The 17,736-nt window shown below is 39.4% G+C and overlaps 1 protein-coding gene across 2 annotated transcripts in view; it reads left to right on the forward strand.

Annotated features, from left to right (window-relative positions):
• GREB1L (GREB1 like retinoic acid receptor coactivator) overlaps window positions 1–17,736 on the forward strand; it is a 140,888-nt gene that overhangs the window by 74,518 nt on the left and 48,634 nt on the right. The window contains exons 3-7 of one of the 2 annotated variants that reach the window (XM_030444073.1): window positions 2,726–2,885; window positions 3,176–3,373; window positions 11,776–11,952; window positions 14,027–14,203; window positions 16,205–16,327. In XM_030444073.1, the coding sequence (XP_030299933.1) occupies window positions 2,729–2,885; window positions 3,176–3,373; window positions 11,776–11,952; window positions 14,027–14,203; window positions 16,205–16,327 (832 nt within the window). In that variant the 5' untranslated portion in view covers window positions 2,726–2,728. Of the gene's footprint in view, window positions 1–2,725; window positions 2,898–3,175; window positions 3,374–11,775; window positions 11,953–14,026; window positions 14,204–16,204; window positions 16,328–17,736 lie in introns of both variants that reach the window. The other variant, XM_030444072.1, reaches the window with a different exon arrangement.

Consider the following 17,736-nt stretch of genomic DNA (forward strand, 5'->3'; position numbering starts at 1 on the left):
ACCGCCCAGCAGCTCCCTGTGCCAGAGGGTCTTCCCACCTCCCATCCCCTGCAGCGAGCCAGCCTCCTGCTCTCCTCCCCAGCTCCCTTGAACTCCAGATGAGGCCCCGCTGTTCTAATGGCCTCAGGCGATGTTAGGAAATCAGCTGCCCGGGGCTGGCTCCCTGGTGCTGGTTTCCCGGCTCCCCCCTTCCCCTGCCACAGCCCAGCGGGACACCCCGGGTACCTCTGCCTGCCCCATCCCTCATGAATCCAACCCTCCCCCCCCCAAAAAAAAAAAAAAAAAAAAATATCCCTCCTCCTTTCCCGCTTTCGTGCCTCAGAAATCGGTGCTCAGTCGAGTCGTGATTCCGAAGCTTTCCTTTTCTTGGCGTTCCCCGTTGCAATCTTCTTTTCTGTCAGCAAGCTCGAAGCTTCGCTGATGTTAACCCAACCCTCTCGGGTCATCCACAATAGGCACCATCCACAAGGAAGTCTCTTGGTATAGATTACAGGGGAACAAATTAAATAGGCTGAGCTCACCAGCAATTTTGCTGTCTGCATCAAGTATTTTATGATTAGTTTCCCATCAAAATGAAAATAATTGGTGCAGATTGTGTACAGCGCAGAGGCTGTAGAAGATGTTCAGGATGAGCAGAGTTCAGCACATGATGTGCTGTGGGAACTGCAAATTTTCTGATCCCTAAAGATGGGTTCATTTTTTTAACTATTTTCATTTTAATATATTCCTGAAATCCTGTACCTGGCATAAAACTTCGCAGCATAGAAATGGAACTTTATGGTATGCAATTTAGTGATGTAATAGTTTGTCATGATCTTACTGATATATATGGAAATAAAATCAATGATTTTAGTAAAACCAGGATTTCAGCCAGTTGATTGTTCTTCATCAATTCTTTGTTCAAAGGCACCTGACAGGATTTCTTGTACTGCAACTTAGTGATGCCTCATTGTAACTTTTCCCCTAACTCACCTTGTAGTTGTGTGTTTGAAAACACTTCCCACTATTCCACATTTAATGGAAACTTACAGAATGAAAAAGAAAATCTACTTGTCTTACATGTTTTATTGCTGAAATACCTGGATGTGTCATGTTAAGAAATTGTATTTATCCCTATATTGTCTCCGATTGGGGTAGGGAATTGCTGTTCCCCCCAAAATTTATGAAAAGCCAGTCTAAGCCAGAGATGTGGAATTCTTTGCCCAAAGTTGTATAAAGTCTCTATTTAACAGGAAATAGGGTTGGACTTCAAGGGTTGGACTCGATGATCTCTGAGGTCCCTTCCAACCCAGCCAATTCTATGATTCTATGAAACTGAGCCCCTCTCCCACACTGGAGGTAATTAGATGAGCTTCATGCTTATGTATTTTGGTAGTATAGTAATATTTAGCTATTTGTCTATAGCAGCAGATCTCAAAGGGTGCTGGTAAGTGGCCACTCTTCTGCAGGTGACCCTGAGGACCTTGAGCAACCCAGTGATAAAGCAGGAGTGGAATTGTAGGTTTTCTAAATGCCAACTCATCTTCCTGGCCAAGGTCTCTTCCTGGTCATAGGGCTAGGTGACATCTAGTGAAGGGAAGTACATAGATAACATTGTAAGGTTTTGTACTTTTCTGGCTATTGATTTTGTTGTGGAAAAGTTATCTCTGTTGAAATGAAATTCTCTGAAAATGCAGTCTTGTATTCAGAATATTGGAAAATGCTAAATTGCTGTTTCTTTGGAACATGATACTTTCTACTTTGTAATGTGGTATAATGATCCAGCAAAGTGGAAAATACCATGTTTCAGTGAGTTGCTCTCATCTCTTTGTGAAACTTCCATGGTCATCCTGCTGCTAAAAACTTAGATTTGAGAGTCTGTATCCTAATGGGGCTGAGGGCACAATTATGCCAGGCTGAGGGCTGTATAATGTCACCCAGGGGGAAGCAGCTGTCTATGCTTGGATATTTCATGAGGCTAATAAAGTCAGCATTGTTATAACCAGAAATGTTAGTTGTCTAAGCAGAAATTTAAATTATTGTTATCACTACACTGGTTTAAAGCATAATTTAAAAGAAAAACATCTCACAACATTTACTGCGTAAATTGGTAATTATTTGCGTAATTATTACTGCGTAAATTTGGTAATTATTTCTCTCTTTAACTTACATCTTCTGTTGTAAGAGTATGGTTAGGCAGTTTGTTATACTGCTCACACTATGCTGCAGACAAAGAATTGGCCTGCATTATTTTAGTTAATATTAACAAGAGCAAAAATTCAAGTTATTGGATGTCTCTGTGAATTACTTCTCTGCAAATGATGGCATACTGACACGTAAAATGATGTTAACAGTTACACAACTCATGATGAAGTCAAACTTGATGTTTAAATTTTGTTATGTACCCTTCTGTAGACCACTCTGAAAACCCCACAAAATACAGTAATAATGATTTGATCTACCCTTCATTAAATTCTACACCCGGCAGGTTCTTAAGGCTTTTGAGAGGCCGTGTATGCAGAAGACACAAAGCAACATGTTGGAAATGTGCTAAAAGCTGTTACTGAAACAAGAGTACAGAGTCTACCTGAAGGAGAGGGAAATGAGAACACGTAGTTCTAACACGAGTTCTAACACTCTGTATCACTGTCGTGGTGGATTCTGATAAGACTTCACTCATCATTTTTAGTTGGTCTGCAGATGCATTTGCCTGTCCTGTTACCAAATGTTTTCTTTGTGTTTTTAGATCATGGGGAATTCATATGCAGGGCAGCTGAAATCTGCCCGTTTTGAAGAAGCTCTTCATAACTCTATAGAAGCTTCTCTGAGATGTAGCAGTGTTGTCCCACGGCCAATCTTCTCACAGCTGTACCTGGATCCTGACCAGCCTCCTTTCTTGCCGGAAGGTAACCATGAAAGTATGGCACATTTCAATTGTTGTTTTTCTGTGAGAGAAAAGGGTGGGATAGTTTTCATTAAAAAACAAACAACTAAACAAACAAAAAAGCACAACAACAACAAAAATAACCTGCACAGCAGTTTATTGGGGGACACCGAATTTGAATCTTGGGTTTTATTAAATGAGATCCATAAAATGGGTCACCTTAAAGATAAAGAATAGTATGCTGGTTATTTTAGAAGGACCTGTATGCAAGTGCTGATTAAAGGTTTATTTTATTTTTTTATTCTTGCTCAGATGTGAAGCCGAAAGTAGAAGAGTTGGATAAAGAGTTAGTACATCGCTATTCACAAAATGGAAACCTGGACTTTTCTACCAACCAAACTGTTAATGAAATGGAAGATGAAGAGGAAGATGAAGACATGTCAGATTCAAGTAGTCCACCTATTCCATATTCACAAAAACCTGCCCCGGAAGGGTCTTGCACAACTGATGGTTGGTGTTCTTTTATATGTGTGATCTTTACAACTAATTCTCAGTATAATGCATAGTTTCTAGACTAGATAGAAACTCTTGAGCCAGGAAGTTTGGAAATATAGTTTATGGTCAAAGCCTTAAACCTGATAAAATACAGAATGAAAGAACTTTTTCAGGGCATAAAATGCAATATATTATTTGAAAACAGGTTCTACAGCTTGCTGAGGCTATTTATTAGTTTCTGAAATCCCATTATTTTCTTAGGTCATCATTGGTTTACTGTACTCAAAGAAAGTCTATAAGTTAACATCAATATGGCTGGTTCTCAATCTATCCCTAAATTGTGCTCAGAAGTACTGGCAAAGCTGGATTTAGTTGCTTCCATGAGCAGAAGAATGAGCTTGGAGAGAGAAAATAGAGAAAAGACGTGGTGTTCCTTCTGCTGCCGTGGGAATAAGAGGGATAGTAGAGAAAGAACCAACCTTTCCCATCAGGTCCAAAACTGATTTTTGACATTTTATTCATTATCTTCCTGAATTATGGGCTCTGTTGTGCAGAAGTCATAAAAAGTTGTAATTTGTAGAATGTTTTTGTACCTTAATATAGCGTATGATTATATGCGGTAGTAGAAGTAAGCACTAGTGACTGGCAATCCTTTGACATTTTTGAGGGGTAATTAGTGGCAAATGTTAAAGTTTTTGCCTTTACCCCTTCTGAATGCAGCTTTTATAAGCATGTTTACTCTCTAGAAGATTGTATTTCCAATTCCTTGTAATTAAAAAAATAGGAAGGCTGACTGGTATGGGAAACTAGGGAATATACTTGGGACAGCTTATTATTCATACAGCATTGTGTTTGCTATCTTTTGGAGACTTATAAATTGGCAGGAGCTGAGAAGAAGAAAGTATAAATGATTTATTCCCAGACAGGTGTCCTCAAATGAGGACAAGTATCAATAAAGGCTGCAAAATCTCCTGCAGAGAGCAGGAACACCTCTGATCAGTTCTGTAAAAGAATGTGAAATAAACTGGGTATGATGCAGAGGAGAACCCACGAGATAGTTAGAGTGAGGGAGTACTATTTAATGAGGCTCTTTGTCTATCAGGACAAAAGCTGAGATGCCATGTGCTTATACTTTCTAAATATATCAAGTCTAAAACACTGAAGAGGGAGAAGAGCTGGTCCTGCCAACAGGGCCCTGTGGGAGTGTAATAGGTTAGATATTAGAATTTCTTTACTGAGAGGGTGATCAGACATTGGAATGGGCTGCCCAGGGAAGTAGTGGATTCTCCATCCCTGGAGATATTTAAAAAGAGACTGGATGTGGCACTCAGTGCCATAGTCTAGCAACCGCAACGGTGGTTCAAGGGTTGGACTTGATGATCTCTGAGGTCCCTTCCAACCCAGCCAGTTCTATGATTCTATGAATAGATGCATAAAATGGTTGTGAATGCGTTCAGGTTAAAGGTTTAGGATTCTTTAACTGTTGGTGGCACAATTCTGGACCAGGCTGCCAGTAGTGGAAGTAGTGTTAAGAACTTTACCTGACACCAAGACCACCATTCATTTGATTGCAAAAAAACTTTTTTATATGACATCAGGAGATCTTCCTCAGTCTCCCTCACACATTCTGGTGATCCCTGGTTATGCTTGCACGCCCATAGAGAAGTGTTAGTTGTGAGTTTCCAAATAAATGTTCATGTTGCTACTTGAGAGGTGACCTTTCATACCCCTGCAAACTGTTCTGTGTTTGCCAGTGCTCAGGATTGATTCACAAAGCCACTTGTGAAAGTGCCATAACATGGCACTGCAGGGAGGTGCTGGGCTGTCACTCACTCACTGCAATGCAGACCTCTGTACTGTGGCTGCATATTGCATCTCACAGGGTTATGCCTAGTTATGCTATAATTACATAATATATCTAATATATATGCTCACATATATATATATATGTAATATTAAGCTTTTTATATATGTCTTGGAAAAAAAGGTGATCTTCCAGGGACAGTTCTATGTTTTGATTTTTATCTAGAAGTCTCTTACGCCCATAGCATCCTAAAGAAAAAATTTCCTACGTTACTTCAGCAGAATTTTAGGCCTGTTCTTTGTCAAATTTATCATTCTGAATTTACAAAATCTGTCTCACTCTTCAGTGTTGTTCTCAAGGAACTAATTTAAGAAGGCAGTAGTTTTGTATCTGGAAAAGGAAAGTAAAGTACATTTTTAGAAGTAGTGCTAATGGTCTGGTAGGAGATTTTTATGTGCTTACAACACTCAGGTTCCCATGTGTTCGTGCTGCAAACCAAATCTCTGTGAAGTATTCATCTCATAGATCATCTGACATCTCATGAATGTGCCCTTCCAGAGATGTAAGGCAGGATTACTGCCATTGTTTACATCTCTTATCGTAGTTATTTAATTACAAAGATAAATAACATTAGGAAAATGTTAAATAATACTGATAGACTAATTGAAGCATTTGGATGCTTTAAAGTAACCATGTATTTAATTGTTTATCCAAGAGGAAAATATTGGTACTAGAACCTGAAGGTAACTGCTCTGCTTGCTGTAAAACCACCTCCCACCTTTTTGCACAGATAGGGTGAAAACTTTTCCCTCTTCTAAGTATTTGTGCTGTTTGCTTTTCTTGAATACAGGATCTTTGCCATAGCAATCACATTACTTTGTGTGATGTTTTGTTCTTTTTTTCAGAGACTTATTTGTCAGTCATATGAGTGCAGAAAGTAGATTTTATTACCTTTATTCATCAGTTTAAAAATAAGTGCCTCACAAGTGACAATTTGTTGGATGTTCATTCTTAGCTGGCCATAATACTCTATACCTTAACTCTCCTGTTAGTCCACTGGAAAGAAGTGGATTTACTGTTGATCCTTACTATTAGGCATAAAAGCAAAGGCTTTGTAATCAAGAAGAATTAGGATATTTGAGGCATTTACTTATTTTAAGGGGATTTCTTCCTCTCAGCACAAACTTCTATAACTAATTTATTCATTCCATGAAAATAAGATCTCCATTTTCATGCAAGTACCTGAAACATGCAACAAAATAATACAAGAAGCCGTTCTGAACCACTTGCTTGCTGTAGCTTTAAAAGAGGCTACTGCTAATTTGTGGAATAGCATTTTATGCAAGCTGTGGGAAACACAATAGTAGCACCTTTCTTTTGTTAGTAAATCCTCAATTTACCTGATGCTTAAAGAAGTGCCAAGGTAGCTTCAGAAGCAATTAGGTAAGCAGGTACTTAACACCTGATCAACTACTGTGAAGTTACAATAGCAAGTGACAGTGACTGCTAATTCATATGTAATTCTTGGAAGCCAATTCCTTATGCAAATGCCTCATTTACTGCAGTATAACAAGGGGCTGGTTCCCCACATTGTAACTACTTCTTGTTACTGGTGGGGAAAGGGAAAATAAATACAAATTTCATTTTTAAGAAGATTCCAGCACTTCCACCTGTGTACAGTTGTGGGGGTACATTATCATTTACAGGAAGATGGGACTGGATTAGTTTCAAGTAAGTGATGTTGCAGAATGAAATGTGCTTCTCAGAAGCAAAAATTAATGAATTTTCTTTCAAAGAAATGCAGATTATGTCTGCAAGAGCAATTCATTATTCTTTTTTTGTGACTGTTCTTCGTATTTGCAAATTTCTAAGCAGACTATAAATGCCTGTTCTTTATTTTGAAAAAAAGCTGAGATCCTGTCTTTTCTTTCCTAATGTGGAAATGGTTATCTCTCACACATTCAATATCAATGCAAAATCAGGCAAAACAGAAAAGAAAAATGGGCTGTGTTGTTTGCTAGTTAGAAACATAGAATTTTATTATATAAATAGAGCAGAGAAAAGGATTAATCCGTCCTTGCCCTCAACACAGTTACTTGCTTCCAAATTAATGTTTCTTACTGGAATTTCTTTCTTCTGTTTGAAGAAGCAGCAGGAACTTGAAACCCAAGTGGTTTGCAGTCTCAGAAGCCAGGCAAAAGAAAGATGATGAAGGGCTCTTGAACATATCATCTGCTTGGCTTTGAAGGAAAATTTAAGACTTTTACTGCACAGAAGCAGATCTGCATTCTCTCCATATCTTCTGGTGAAGTGAGGCCCAGCTATGCCTGGCCAAGCTCTGCAGCCCTCCCTGGCTCTCTTGTAGCTGTTGAATAAATGAGAGAAGAGGCCCAAGAGGCTCTGGGGGTCTGTGTGTGCTGTCCCTTCTTGCAGCTTTCCCATCGGGATCCCTTTCCCCTTTGCAGAAGAGGAGACAGAGGGAAACTACTTTTGAGCGTCAGCCCTGTTGCTTGTTTGGTTTCCTCAGAAAATGAGGTTTCAGCAGGTCTTTTTGTGAGCTCTTTCACCTGTCTGTCAGGAAGCTGGTACCTGCTTTCTGCCATTTCTGGCAGAAAGGTCCTAAAAAAGGGGCTGAATTTCAGCAATATTTGTGAAGTTCACGAGCTGGTTGGGTGACATCAGTGTCCCAAAACTAGTGTTCCCTGGGCCAGAAAAGTAATTATAACTTTCCTCTTACATAGCCTGAACATTACAGAACATTATGTGCTGGCCAGCCAGATACCTTTCTGATCCAGAGATGTCACCAACCAAAGCAAAGGAGGAAGCCAGGGGAGATTGTGCAAGGGGGAGGATGGGGTACATAGAAGGGATCTGAGAGCACTTTGGGTGGAGTAAGAGATGACACAGGGGGTCAGTCTTAAGTAATGTGTGTGGATTAGGCAGGTGGCAGCATTTCTACATTACAGATCTACTTATCCTGAATGGTGGGAAGTATAAAATACATTCAGATCAATGCTGTCTTGGGTAAGAGGCTGGTGTTGCCCATGATGGCAGTCTGAGATAAATCGGTTTGTTTCAATGGGTACTGCTAAGATGTTACTGAGTAATGCTTTTAAACTTGTTAATAAGCTGTGTTGGTTTTCTTAGGGTTTCCTTACATCTTCTCCCTTAGAGACTCATGCAGAATCATGATGTCCAGCTGCTCAAAGTGTAGCTGGAATGGTTTTGCTCCTCTCCTGGATGATAGCAGAGTCTGCTTCCATCTGAGATGTGGTGGAGTATTAGAGCATTGCTTCACTGGGACATCAAAACCCTTAATCATCTAAAAAAGCCTTAAGGTTTTCATATGATATTCAGCCCTCTTAATGTTTTGTGTTCCTTCTGAAAGCAAGTATATGTTGAACTAGAGCTGTCAACAACACTGACAACCAAAATCCTGCTTTCTTTGGTATTCTAAAAATATTGCTAACAGTTCATTCAAAACCCCCATTTTGGTCACTGCTTGTGCCTCAGGGCATTTCCTGACATTTTTTAGGTAGAGACAAACTAAAGAGTATTTATGTAAAAGCACAGGTTTAAATCTATCTTGAAATCTTACAGCACTTGCTATTTCATAACCCTTATCTACAGATTTCCTGTTTGCCCACATTGTCATCAGTGGGTAATTTTTCTATTTTATATGTAGATATAGGGTGGTATTTTCTGAGCATGTCAGCTACTCATATTTCACTGAATGCCTAAATATTTAAGGCTAGTTTTGACAATTTTGAATGTAGTACCCAAATGGCGTAAACATTTGAATAAGCAAATTCTATATTGACTGTAAGGGAGCTCTGGTTGCAGATTCATCTGTAGATGTTTCTCTTTGAAATCCATTAAAAATAGTTTAGATAATATTTAGCCTAGTACCTCACCTTCCCTTTTATTTGGATCAATATGGGATACACCTTAAAGAGTTTAATATACTAAAATCAAATTGCATCCAATCAGAAGATAATACATTTTGCTTTAAATGTGTAGTTTTAATGCTTTTCCCCTAAAACATGCAAACACTTATTGATAAGTTATTGCTATAACCCATTGTTTTGGAAATTAAGACTTTGGACATTTCATCTTAATTCATTGGTTGGAAGAAGGTGTGTGTGAGGAGCAAGTCCAAGCTAGCTTTCAGCTGAAATGTGCTGCTGCTGGTGCTGAGTAACTGGAGAAGTTATGCAGCCAAGAACTTGTTCAGCAGACTGTGGGTGTAGGCACAAGACTGAACCTGTATTGGACCCTGTTTCCAGCAAGCTGCTGTTTGCCAGGGAGCTCAAGTCAGATGACTCTGTGCATTCCACTTGGCCCATGCTCTTTGCCCGGTATGGTTTTGAGCTAAAAACAAAATACAACATTAGCTTTCACCACCTGTGCTGAAGTTTTGAAGTAAGGGGTTTTAGACCAGTAGGTAAGAGTGCAGAGACAGATATTAATAGTGGTTGAAGTGGCAGTAATTTCGTCTGTGATCATGTTGTGTTCCCAGATGCTTATCCACTATCTTTCTCCAGTGATCTGATATTTCCTTATAATTTCTGTAACTACTATGGACTCCTTGATAAATATATGATAAAGTAAGTGTAGGCAATGCACAGCAATAGCTTAAGTCTTATTATATATTAATTTCAAATTTAGTTTCTTGAGTTTGTTTTTAACAAAGGAGGGGGTAGCCGGGTGGGGGTTGGTCTCTTTTCCCAGATGACTTTCAACAAGACAAGAGGGCAGGGTCTTAAGTTGTGCCAGGGGAAGTTTAGGTTAGATATTAGAAAGAATTTCTTTACCGAGAGGGTGATCAGACATTGGAATGGGCTGCCCAGGGAAGTAGTGGATTCTCCATCCCTGGAGATATTTAAAAAGAGACTGGATGTGGCACTCAGTGCCATGGTCTAGCAACCGCAACGGTGGTAAAAGGGTTGGACTCGATGATCTCTGAGGTCCCTTCCAACCCAGCCAATTCTATGATTCTATGATAAAGCAGAACACATTATTATTTTTCTTTTCTTTATCTTGACATACTGATTGATGCAGATGCATACATGACTTGCTAAGTTGGGATACTTCTCTGGTTGTAGTGAAAGAGTTGTTCCGTGGGTGAATGTGTGATGCCTTTGGACATCCTGAAACAGGCAGGGGATGTTTCTGCTGCTGGGAGAGGTGTGAGGCCAGGCTGTAGCACTGATCTTGTAGCTGGAAAAGTGGGAGTTAAAGGGGAACACAATGTAAGACTCTTGCTCTTCATAAAACCTGGTGGTGCTTTCGTTGACTTTTGCCTAAAGAAAATGAGAAGGCCCAGTGTGGTCAGAGCCTTTCCTGTGGAGGAAGCCATATGGTTGTTGCTTTCTCTCACACATGTAGTTCCCTAGCTTGAAAGCAGAAATTACTCAATAAAAATAGTATGATGGAGCTGCACCAAAAAGTGATGGGTGATTTTAATCCCTCATAGGCCAGTGCTGAAGCTAATTGGGTGAGTCTTTGAATGTTGCTGTTAATTTACAGAGTCAGAAGAAACTTTGAAATTGGCTTTGATTTGTGCAAAAGTTTGGACCAGCTGGACCTTCTGAGGTCCTGTAAGGGCTCTATTCTGTCTCATCCAACCTTTTGAGAATTCCCACTGTGGCTGCCTTGGTGCATGGCTGCCAAGCTAACCCCAAGGCCTGAGCTTCCAAGGGCCCTTGGGTTGGGGTGCCCAGCCACAGCTCTGGGATGCCCTCCCATGCTTTTTTTTTTTTGTGTCCCAGCCTGCCACCTGCTCACTGGAGGATGTGGAACAGCAGAAGTCCATTCCAGCCCCTTGTTTTGGCCACTTCTGCTGCTGGCTGTAGCCCTATATTGACCAGTAGCACAAGAAACACTTATGTTCTTATTTTGTGCACATGTGTGTATTTGGGTGGAGAAAAAAAAAAACTAATTGCAGACTTGAGGTCATGAATTTCATTGAGACTTCAAGGGACACTCAGTTGGAGCCTTAAAGAAAACATGTTGTACATCTGTAAAATCAGTGAACTAATCTTTTACTGGGTGAAATTCCTACAATGTATAGACAAGTAAAAAACTAGATTTTAAAATATTTTCCGTTTAGTAGTCAGTACTAAAGTTCAGCTGACATTTTTTTTTCATTCCTTTGTATTAGTGATGTTTTTGTAGCAATGCCAACCTGTTACAAGCAACAGAGACAAAACTAGTTCTCTTTATAAGACTGTAAATTAAAGTTTGACAAAGAAAAAATATTATTTGGCATATTCTATGAGCTACTTTCTGTTATAAAAATCACAAACTTTCCTTCTTCTTTTGAATGTTTTTGAAAAATTGAGTTTCTGAGCCATGTAATGTTTAGAGACTTGGGTCTCTTCCAGAATGTGTTCAGGATCTCTTTAAAATAATGTTTGTGTCTGAAACACAGAATTAGTGGGTCTGATGAGATGCTATCTCCATTTCCTCTATTTCCCTTAAAAAGAATATATTAAAACCCCAAGTTACAACATCAGGTTGTGAAGCCCCGTTTGCTTTTGTAACTGATAAAAAGAAGAAAATGAAACAAAATTTTCTGAAGATTTATCATTTGCCTTGGTTTGTTTTTTAGGTTTTTGTCAAGCAGGCAAGGATTTACGGTTAGTGTCTCTGTGCACGGAGCAAATTGATATCCCAGCAGGCTTCTTGTTAGTAGGAGCCAAATCTCCCAACCTTCCTGAGCACATTCTGGTCTGTGCTGTTGACAAGAGGTTTCTGCCAGATGATCAAGGAAAAAATGCACTTTTAGGTAAGAGATTTTTTTTTTTCCCTTGGTGCCTAATAATTCAGAGAAAAATGTCAGTTCAAAATTACCTGAAGTAATTTCAGCTAATGACCTTCCATTAGAAATACGTTGAGGAGAGGCTCATTTAAATTAAATCAAATCAAATCCATAGCTGAACCTGCCTTAAAAGCCCATTTTAAAACAGGTCTCTGATTCCACAATTAACCACAGTCGAAGCTTGGTGATCTCTGTGTGGGCAGAAATCACTTGCAGCCCTGGCATTCTAAATGTCATCTGTCCACATACTCTTTAGCTCTACTGTTGCTTATAAGATTTTCATTTAAGAAGAAATATGCTCATGCAACTGTAGAAGATGAGCTATCTGTTTTTCCCATGGATTAATTCTGCCCTTGGCTCTGCCAAGAACTTTATTTGCAATAGGAGCTCCGAGGGCAGTTTGCTTCTCAAAATCTAATGCATAGGGGTGGAAAAAAAAAAAAAGGCATTTGCATCATAATTAGCTACATTTATGAGCTTTAAAAATTTGATACAACAATGCTTCTTGTGATTGAATACAGGCATATGTGCACCTAGATTTCCTGCCTGGGTCACAACTGGTGTGCATTTTAACAGGCTAGTAAAAGTGATTTATTGTGTTTTGGCTCTTTTAGCCTGAATTTACTCTCTCATTTCTCCCTCCAGTCATTGTGCTGCCTAGAATATAGTCAGAAAGACCTTTCATCAGGGAAAAAATAACAATAAAGCATAAATACTCTGATTTAACCACACTGCTCATGTTCTGGTCCAGACCAGCAATGTTTTGCATAACTTTCAATGCCACCTCATTTTGTACTTTTGTGCTTTATTATTATTTAGAATCATAGAATGATCGATGACCTTAAAAATCATCTAGATCCAAACCCCCTGCCAAGGGCAGAGACTTCTACCACTAAATCAGGTTCCTTATAGCCCCATCCAGATGCGCCTTGAGTACTGCCAAGGATGGGGCTTGAAATATTGGTTCTGTTACACATCTTGAACTGATCAGTAAATGGAAAAAAACCCCACAATACAGCATTTCTACTAGGTATTATTCTACCCAGCACTATAATAAATAATTATTCATGTTCCAGAAAGAATAGAAAATATTTCTTCATTAAGGTTTGAAAGCTATTCAGAGATGACTTGAGTAGCAAGTAAGTTTAGTTGTTCAGCATTAGATAATAGAGAGGTTATTCAAACAACAAGGATTTTAAGGCAGGTTCATTTCAGAATATACCTTAAGCTTTGTTCTGGGAGATGATAGACTGGTGCTATCTATGTGTAACCTTCCTATTAACATACTTCTGAATGGCACTAAAAATCAAGGGTGCTTATAATCCTCAGTCTGGACCTTGCCCTCCAGCCCTCAATTCAAAATGTCACCCTCTTCCCTGAAACCATGTTGAAAACATTGCAGAAGAGTTGTTCTCTGCTTTTCTTCCTAAATCTGTTACTTTCATGAGAGGTCATATCTCGTAGCTTTTGCCATGAAAATCTTGACATCAAATGGCTTTTAAGACTTTAACAACCCATAAGGTCCAGCTTACTTGGAAAGTCTTTGTGTAAAGAGTCACAGAGAAAATTTATTAGATTTTAAGGTTATTTTTAGTCACACAAAGTTGCAAGGGCCACTGCATATTCCCCAGTTATTTTGAGAAGGATACACACAGCTTGGAACCTCTGGGGTTTTTAATATAGCAAAAATGGATTGTATTTTTTTCATTATGGGAATCTCCTAGCCTGGCACCATAGCTTTTCCCCTGCCAAGTACTTGTTCTTCTCTGCTCTGTGTAGAGTGGAAAAGTGGTGGCAGGATTTTGACATAAGTTGGCATGACCAAGAAAAATGTGGGAGTTTCAGAAAAGCCAATACTGAAATCTGACTGTATTTGGCTGCTGCCTGACACACATGTGGAGCAGCACATTTACTGAAGCCCTCTTTCTGGAGGCCTCCACTCACTCTGAACTGGCTGTCCAGGTGGGTTAAAATGGCCTTATTCCTAGGAGATAGCACAAGTAATCAATCTGTATGTATATCTTTCGCTTCATTCTTTCAGGATTTTCTGGGAATTGTATAGGATGTGGAGAAAGAGGGTTTCGGTACTTCACAGAGTTTTCCAATCATATCAACCTGAAATTAACCACTCAGCCAAAGAAGCAGAAGCACTTAAAGTACTACCTAGTAAGAAGCTCCCAAGGTGTACTGTCAAAGGGACCCCTTATTTGCTGGAAAGGTAATAAAAGGTGCCCAGTCACCCAGGTGGTTTTTTTAATTATTATTATATTAGCGTGATGTTGATTGAAAAATCAAAAGTTGCTGTTGAAAATGTACACATTCAGAAGGAATGGGAGAAAACAACTTGAAGGAAAAATTCCCACTGATTTTACTGAAGTATGGATTTTGCAGACATCTCTTTAGGTCTTAGTCGTAACTATGTAATCATAGTCTTCCTCCACCTCCTCATGGTTTCAGTAGGAGCCCTAGATTTTTTCTTCTTAGGATATGCAACCATCTTGGTGGAAGAAACAGAAGAAATCACTCTGCTGGTTCTTTTCTGTGCCTGAAGCAAGATGACTCACAGCCAGGGCTCCAGCACTGCCTTTCTGATACTCATTTCAGCAGGTGCAGTTCAGTGTCTAATGCCTGAGGAGAGCTAGCAAGCTGTAAGATTAAGAAAGCTCAGGCCACTGATCTTAGGAAAAGAGGCGAGATCTTGCGCAGTTTTGTTGTTTAATGTGTTTTCCACTTAGGTTTACCCTCTACCATAGCAGCCTGTGCAATATTGTTATGTGCTGGAGGTGTTATTGGTGACCCCAAGGCGAGGTAGGCACAAAGCTGTTGTTAGAGGATGCAAGTTTTTGGAGGTAGAGCCATGCATAGACTCAAGGATTCTTGAGAGTGGTTTAGCTACTTGCCATTTACTGAATTGGTGTATATGATGCAGGCTGCCTGTCTTCCTCAACTGTGGTCTCACTCAGTAAAGACAGGGCTCGATCTGGTGCCTGTTGTTCCAAGGAGGAGGATGTGAGGAGAGGAGAAGCCCCACAGGAGGACTGACACTCATCTGAAGAGTCACATCCTCATGTGAATGGCGTCATGGCACCAGAGAGAGATGGTTATCACTGAGCTGTATGAGTGATTATAGTACTGTATCAATTTGTGGTTCAAAGAGATCCTGGTTTCAGCTGCTTTTCTCAGTTCCAAGTAAAATTAACTACTGCTTTAGAGCAGATGTGTTTTTCAGCTGCCTTTTTCACAAAAACTACAGAAAGATTTAATGTGGTAGTCTTTTTGAAGTTCCAAATAGAGAAAATTGAAACCTTATTTTAATTTTGGAATGTTTTTTTCTGAAATCCCTGTCTAGCACTTAGACTGTTGGGTTTGGTGTGTGTCATGGTAAATGCTGTCAGAGGTAATGCACGTGCAAAACTATATAAAATCTTCTTCTGATCACAAATGTGAAGATGTGGGAGGGGCAGATAGTGGGGTCACTCTTGGTTATACACTGCGTGCAAGTGTTTTTGAGCACCCATAGAAGTTTAGAAAATCATCCAAGAATCAACCCCACCAGCATTATTTTGCTAGGCTCCATCCTCATATTGAGGCCATCACTCTGGTAACCTTTCACCCTTTACTTACATTAAAGGCCTAATTAGAAGAAGAGAAATGCTCTTAAACACCCTATTCTTTTCAAACAAAACCTGAGGAGTCTTCATTTTCAAAAATGGATTAATGTGTGATTTTTTTTTAAGGTCACTTTGTCCCAACTCAGTTTTCATCCAAACAGACACTCACAATGCTGAGATCTCCCCAAAGGCTTTGTAGAGACATACTAAGAATTCAGGCTTTCACAAAATTTCTCCTTTTAAAGGGCAACATATGATGTTTTGTATAAAGGTTGTGCCACAGAAGTTGCCAACTGTTTCCTGGGATATGTCCAATGCCATCAAATCTCTTGGAAGCTGCAAGCTGAGGGCTCTTGCCATTTTGCAGCATCTGGTCCGTATTTGCCTGGCCCTCTGAGTGGCCCCCAGGGAGGTCTTCTTAATTAGAAGACAAAGTTGACTAAACTGCAAGAGCTGTATTTTCGTTGAATGCTGCCATTTGTCGCTGTTTGTTGTACGTGCTGTATGTATGCTTTTAACATTTTGTCACCTTTCGCCACCGTGCTGCTGAACTTTGGCTACTGGAAGGCAGGCCTTGTTAATATGTACTGTAGCTGCTTCATTTGCAGAATGTAGAAGCAGGCAATCATCTGCTGCTAACCTCTCTGCTAAACCAAATTCTTCGGTGTCACCGTCCACGACCCCAGAGGGTGGATCAGCTAATGGCTACAAATCAGGGTTCACTCAGACAGGTAGGAGTTGAAAGTGCTGTGAAGGTAACCATTGAGGGTGGTAAGTTACCTCAGATACTGTTGATTCAGGGATGCTGTGAACAACTGGGTAATTTATACCTCAAGCTATGTACAGATTGCAGCGGGGAGGATGCCTTGCAAAATTTGCATTGTGAAAGATTAAGACCCAGATGAGACTAAAAGCTTAGCTTAGTCCTCGTAAGAATAGTTGATTAAAAAGTATTAAAGGATTTTTTAATTAATTTGTTTGATTCTGTGTTTCCCTGTATTTGTTACATTTATTTTTCGTGGATCTCAAAAAATCTTTATATATATTTATGCTTTTATATATATATTTATAGGGAGATGTTTCCTTAGTATAGACTAGGTTATTTCTCTTGAAAGGGAACGTAATTTTCTTTTGGAGTTTGGGGGCAGATTTTATTTGTTTGCTTATTTATTTAAAATTAATTTCACACAAGGGTGAACTTAGAATAGCAATTTCCCCATACACATACAGTGGTTTTGTATTATGTGAGCTAGAAGGCACCTCATAACTCATGACTCAGCAGGAGGGTCTTCCTGGACTCCCCTTTAGCATCTAGAAAGCTATTAGTGGTATATTTTAACAAAGAGAAACTGTATGGCAGAGAAATCAAATGGCAATTGGCTGACAAAGCAGCATCATCTTAAATTTCATTTATTGATTAGCTTATTGCAAATAACCAGGGTGCTTTTCTTGGAGCTGTTTTTCTCATTGCTTTATTGCAGCTTCATCTGTGCTGTTATATGTTTTTGCATCTGTTTGTGATGTTTCTTGAAAAATTAAAAACAGGAAAAAACTTTGTTAGTTGTTGTGATGGGTTTATATATATGTGCCAGAACATATATTTCTCTAGACAAGTATGAAATGCAGATGAAAAAACAAGATTGTGAAAATGCTTCTTCCACTTACAAAGTATGTTAAAAAAGAAAAACAAACAGAAGCTGAACATATGTGTTCATATGGAATAGTAATCACTGATCAATATGTTCAGAGACACTTTCTCCAGGTCACCCCTCTCTATTTAGGAAGCTGTATGCTTTAGGCTTTGGTGAAAATGAAAATGAGAGTTTTGTTTAAAAATCTGCATTTCATTGCATGGTCCCTTGGCTTTCAGATCCTGGCATGAGAACTGTGCAGATGCATGAGAACCCATTTATTTGTAACAACAAGTGATCCAATATTTGCACAGCTTTGTCTTCTGTTGTACCTGCCAAGTTAATAGATACAGCTTTTTCATACTGCTTTCTCCTTATCACTCGCTGCGATTTTCAGTCTGCTTGGTGTTTCTGTGTTTCTGTGTGTCACTGTTTGTCTTCCCAGGTCACGGTTGTCAAAACCTTTTCATCTCCTTCTACTGTTATCTTAGAGTGAAGATAATGTCACA

Source organism: Calypte anna, chromosome 2, assembly GCF_003957555.1.
Source record: "Calypte anna isolate BGI_N300 chromosome 2, bCalAnn1_v1.p, whole genome shotgun sequence".
NCBI classification, from domain to species: Eukaryota; Metazoa; Chordata; class Aves; order Apodiformes; family Trochilidae; genus Calypte; species Calypte anna.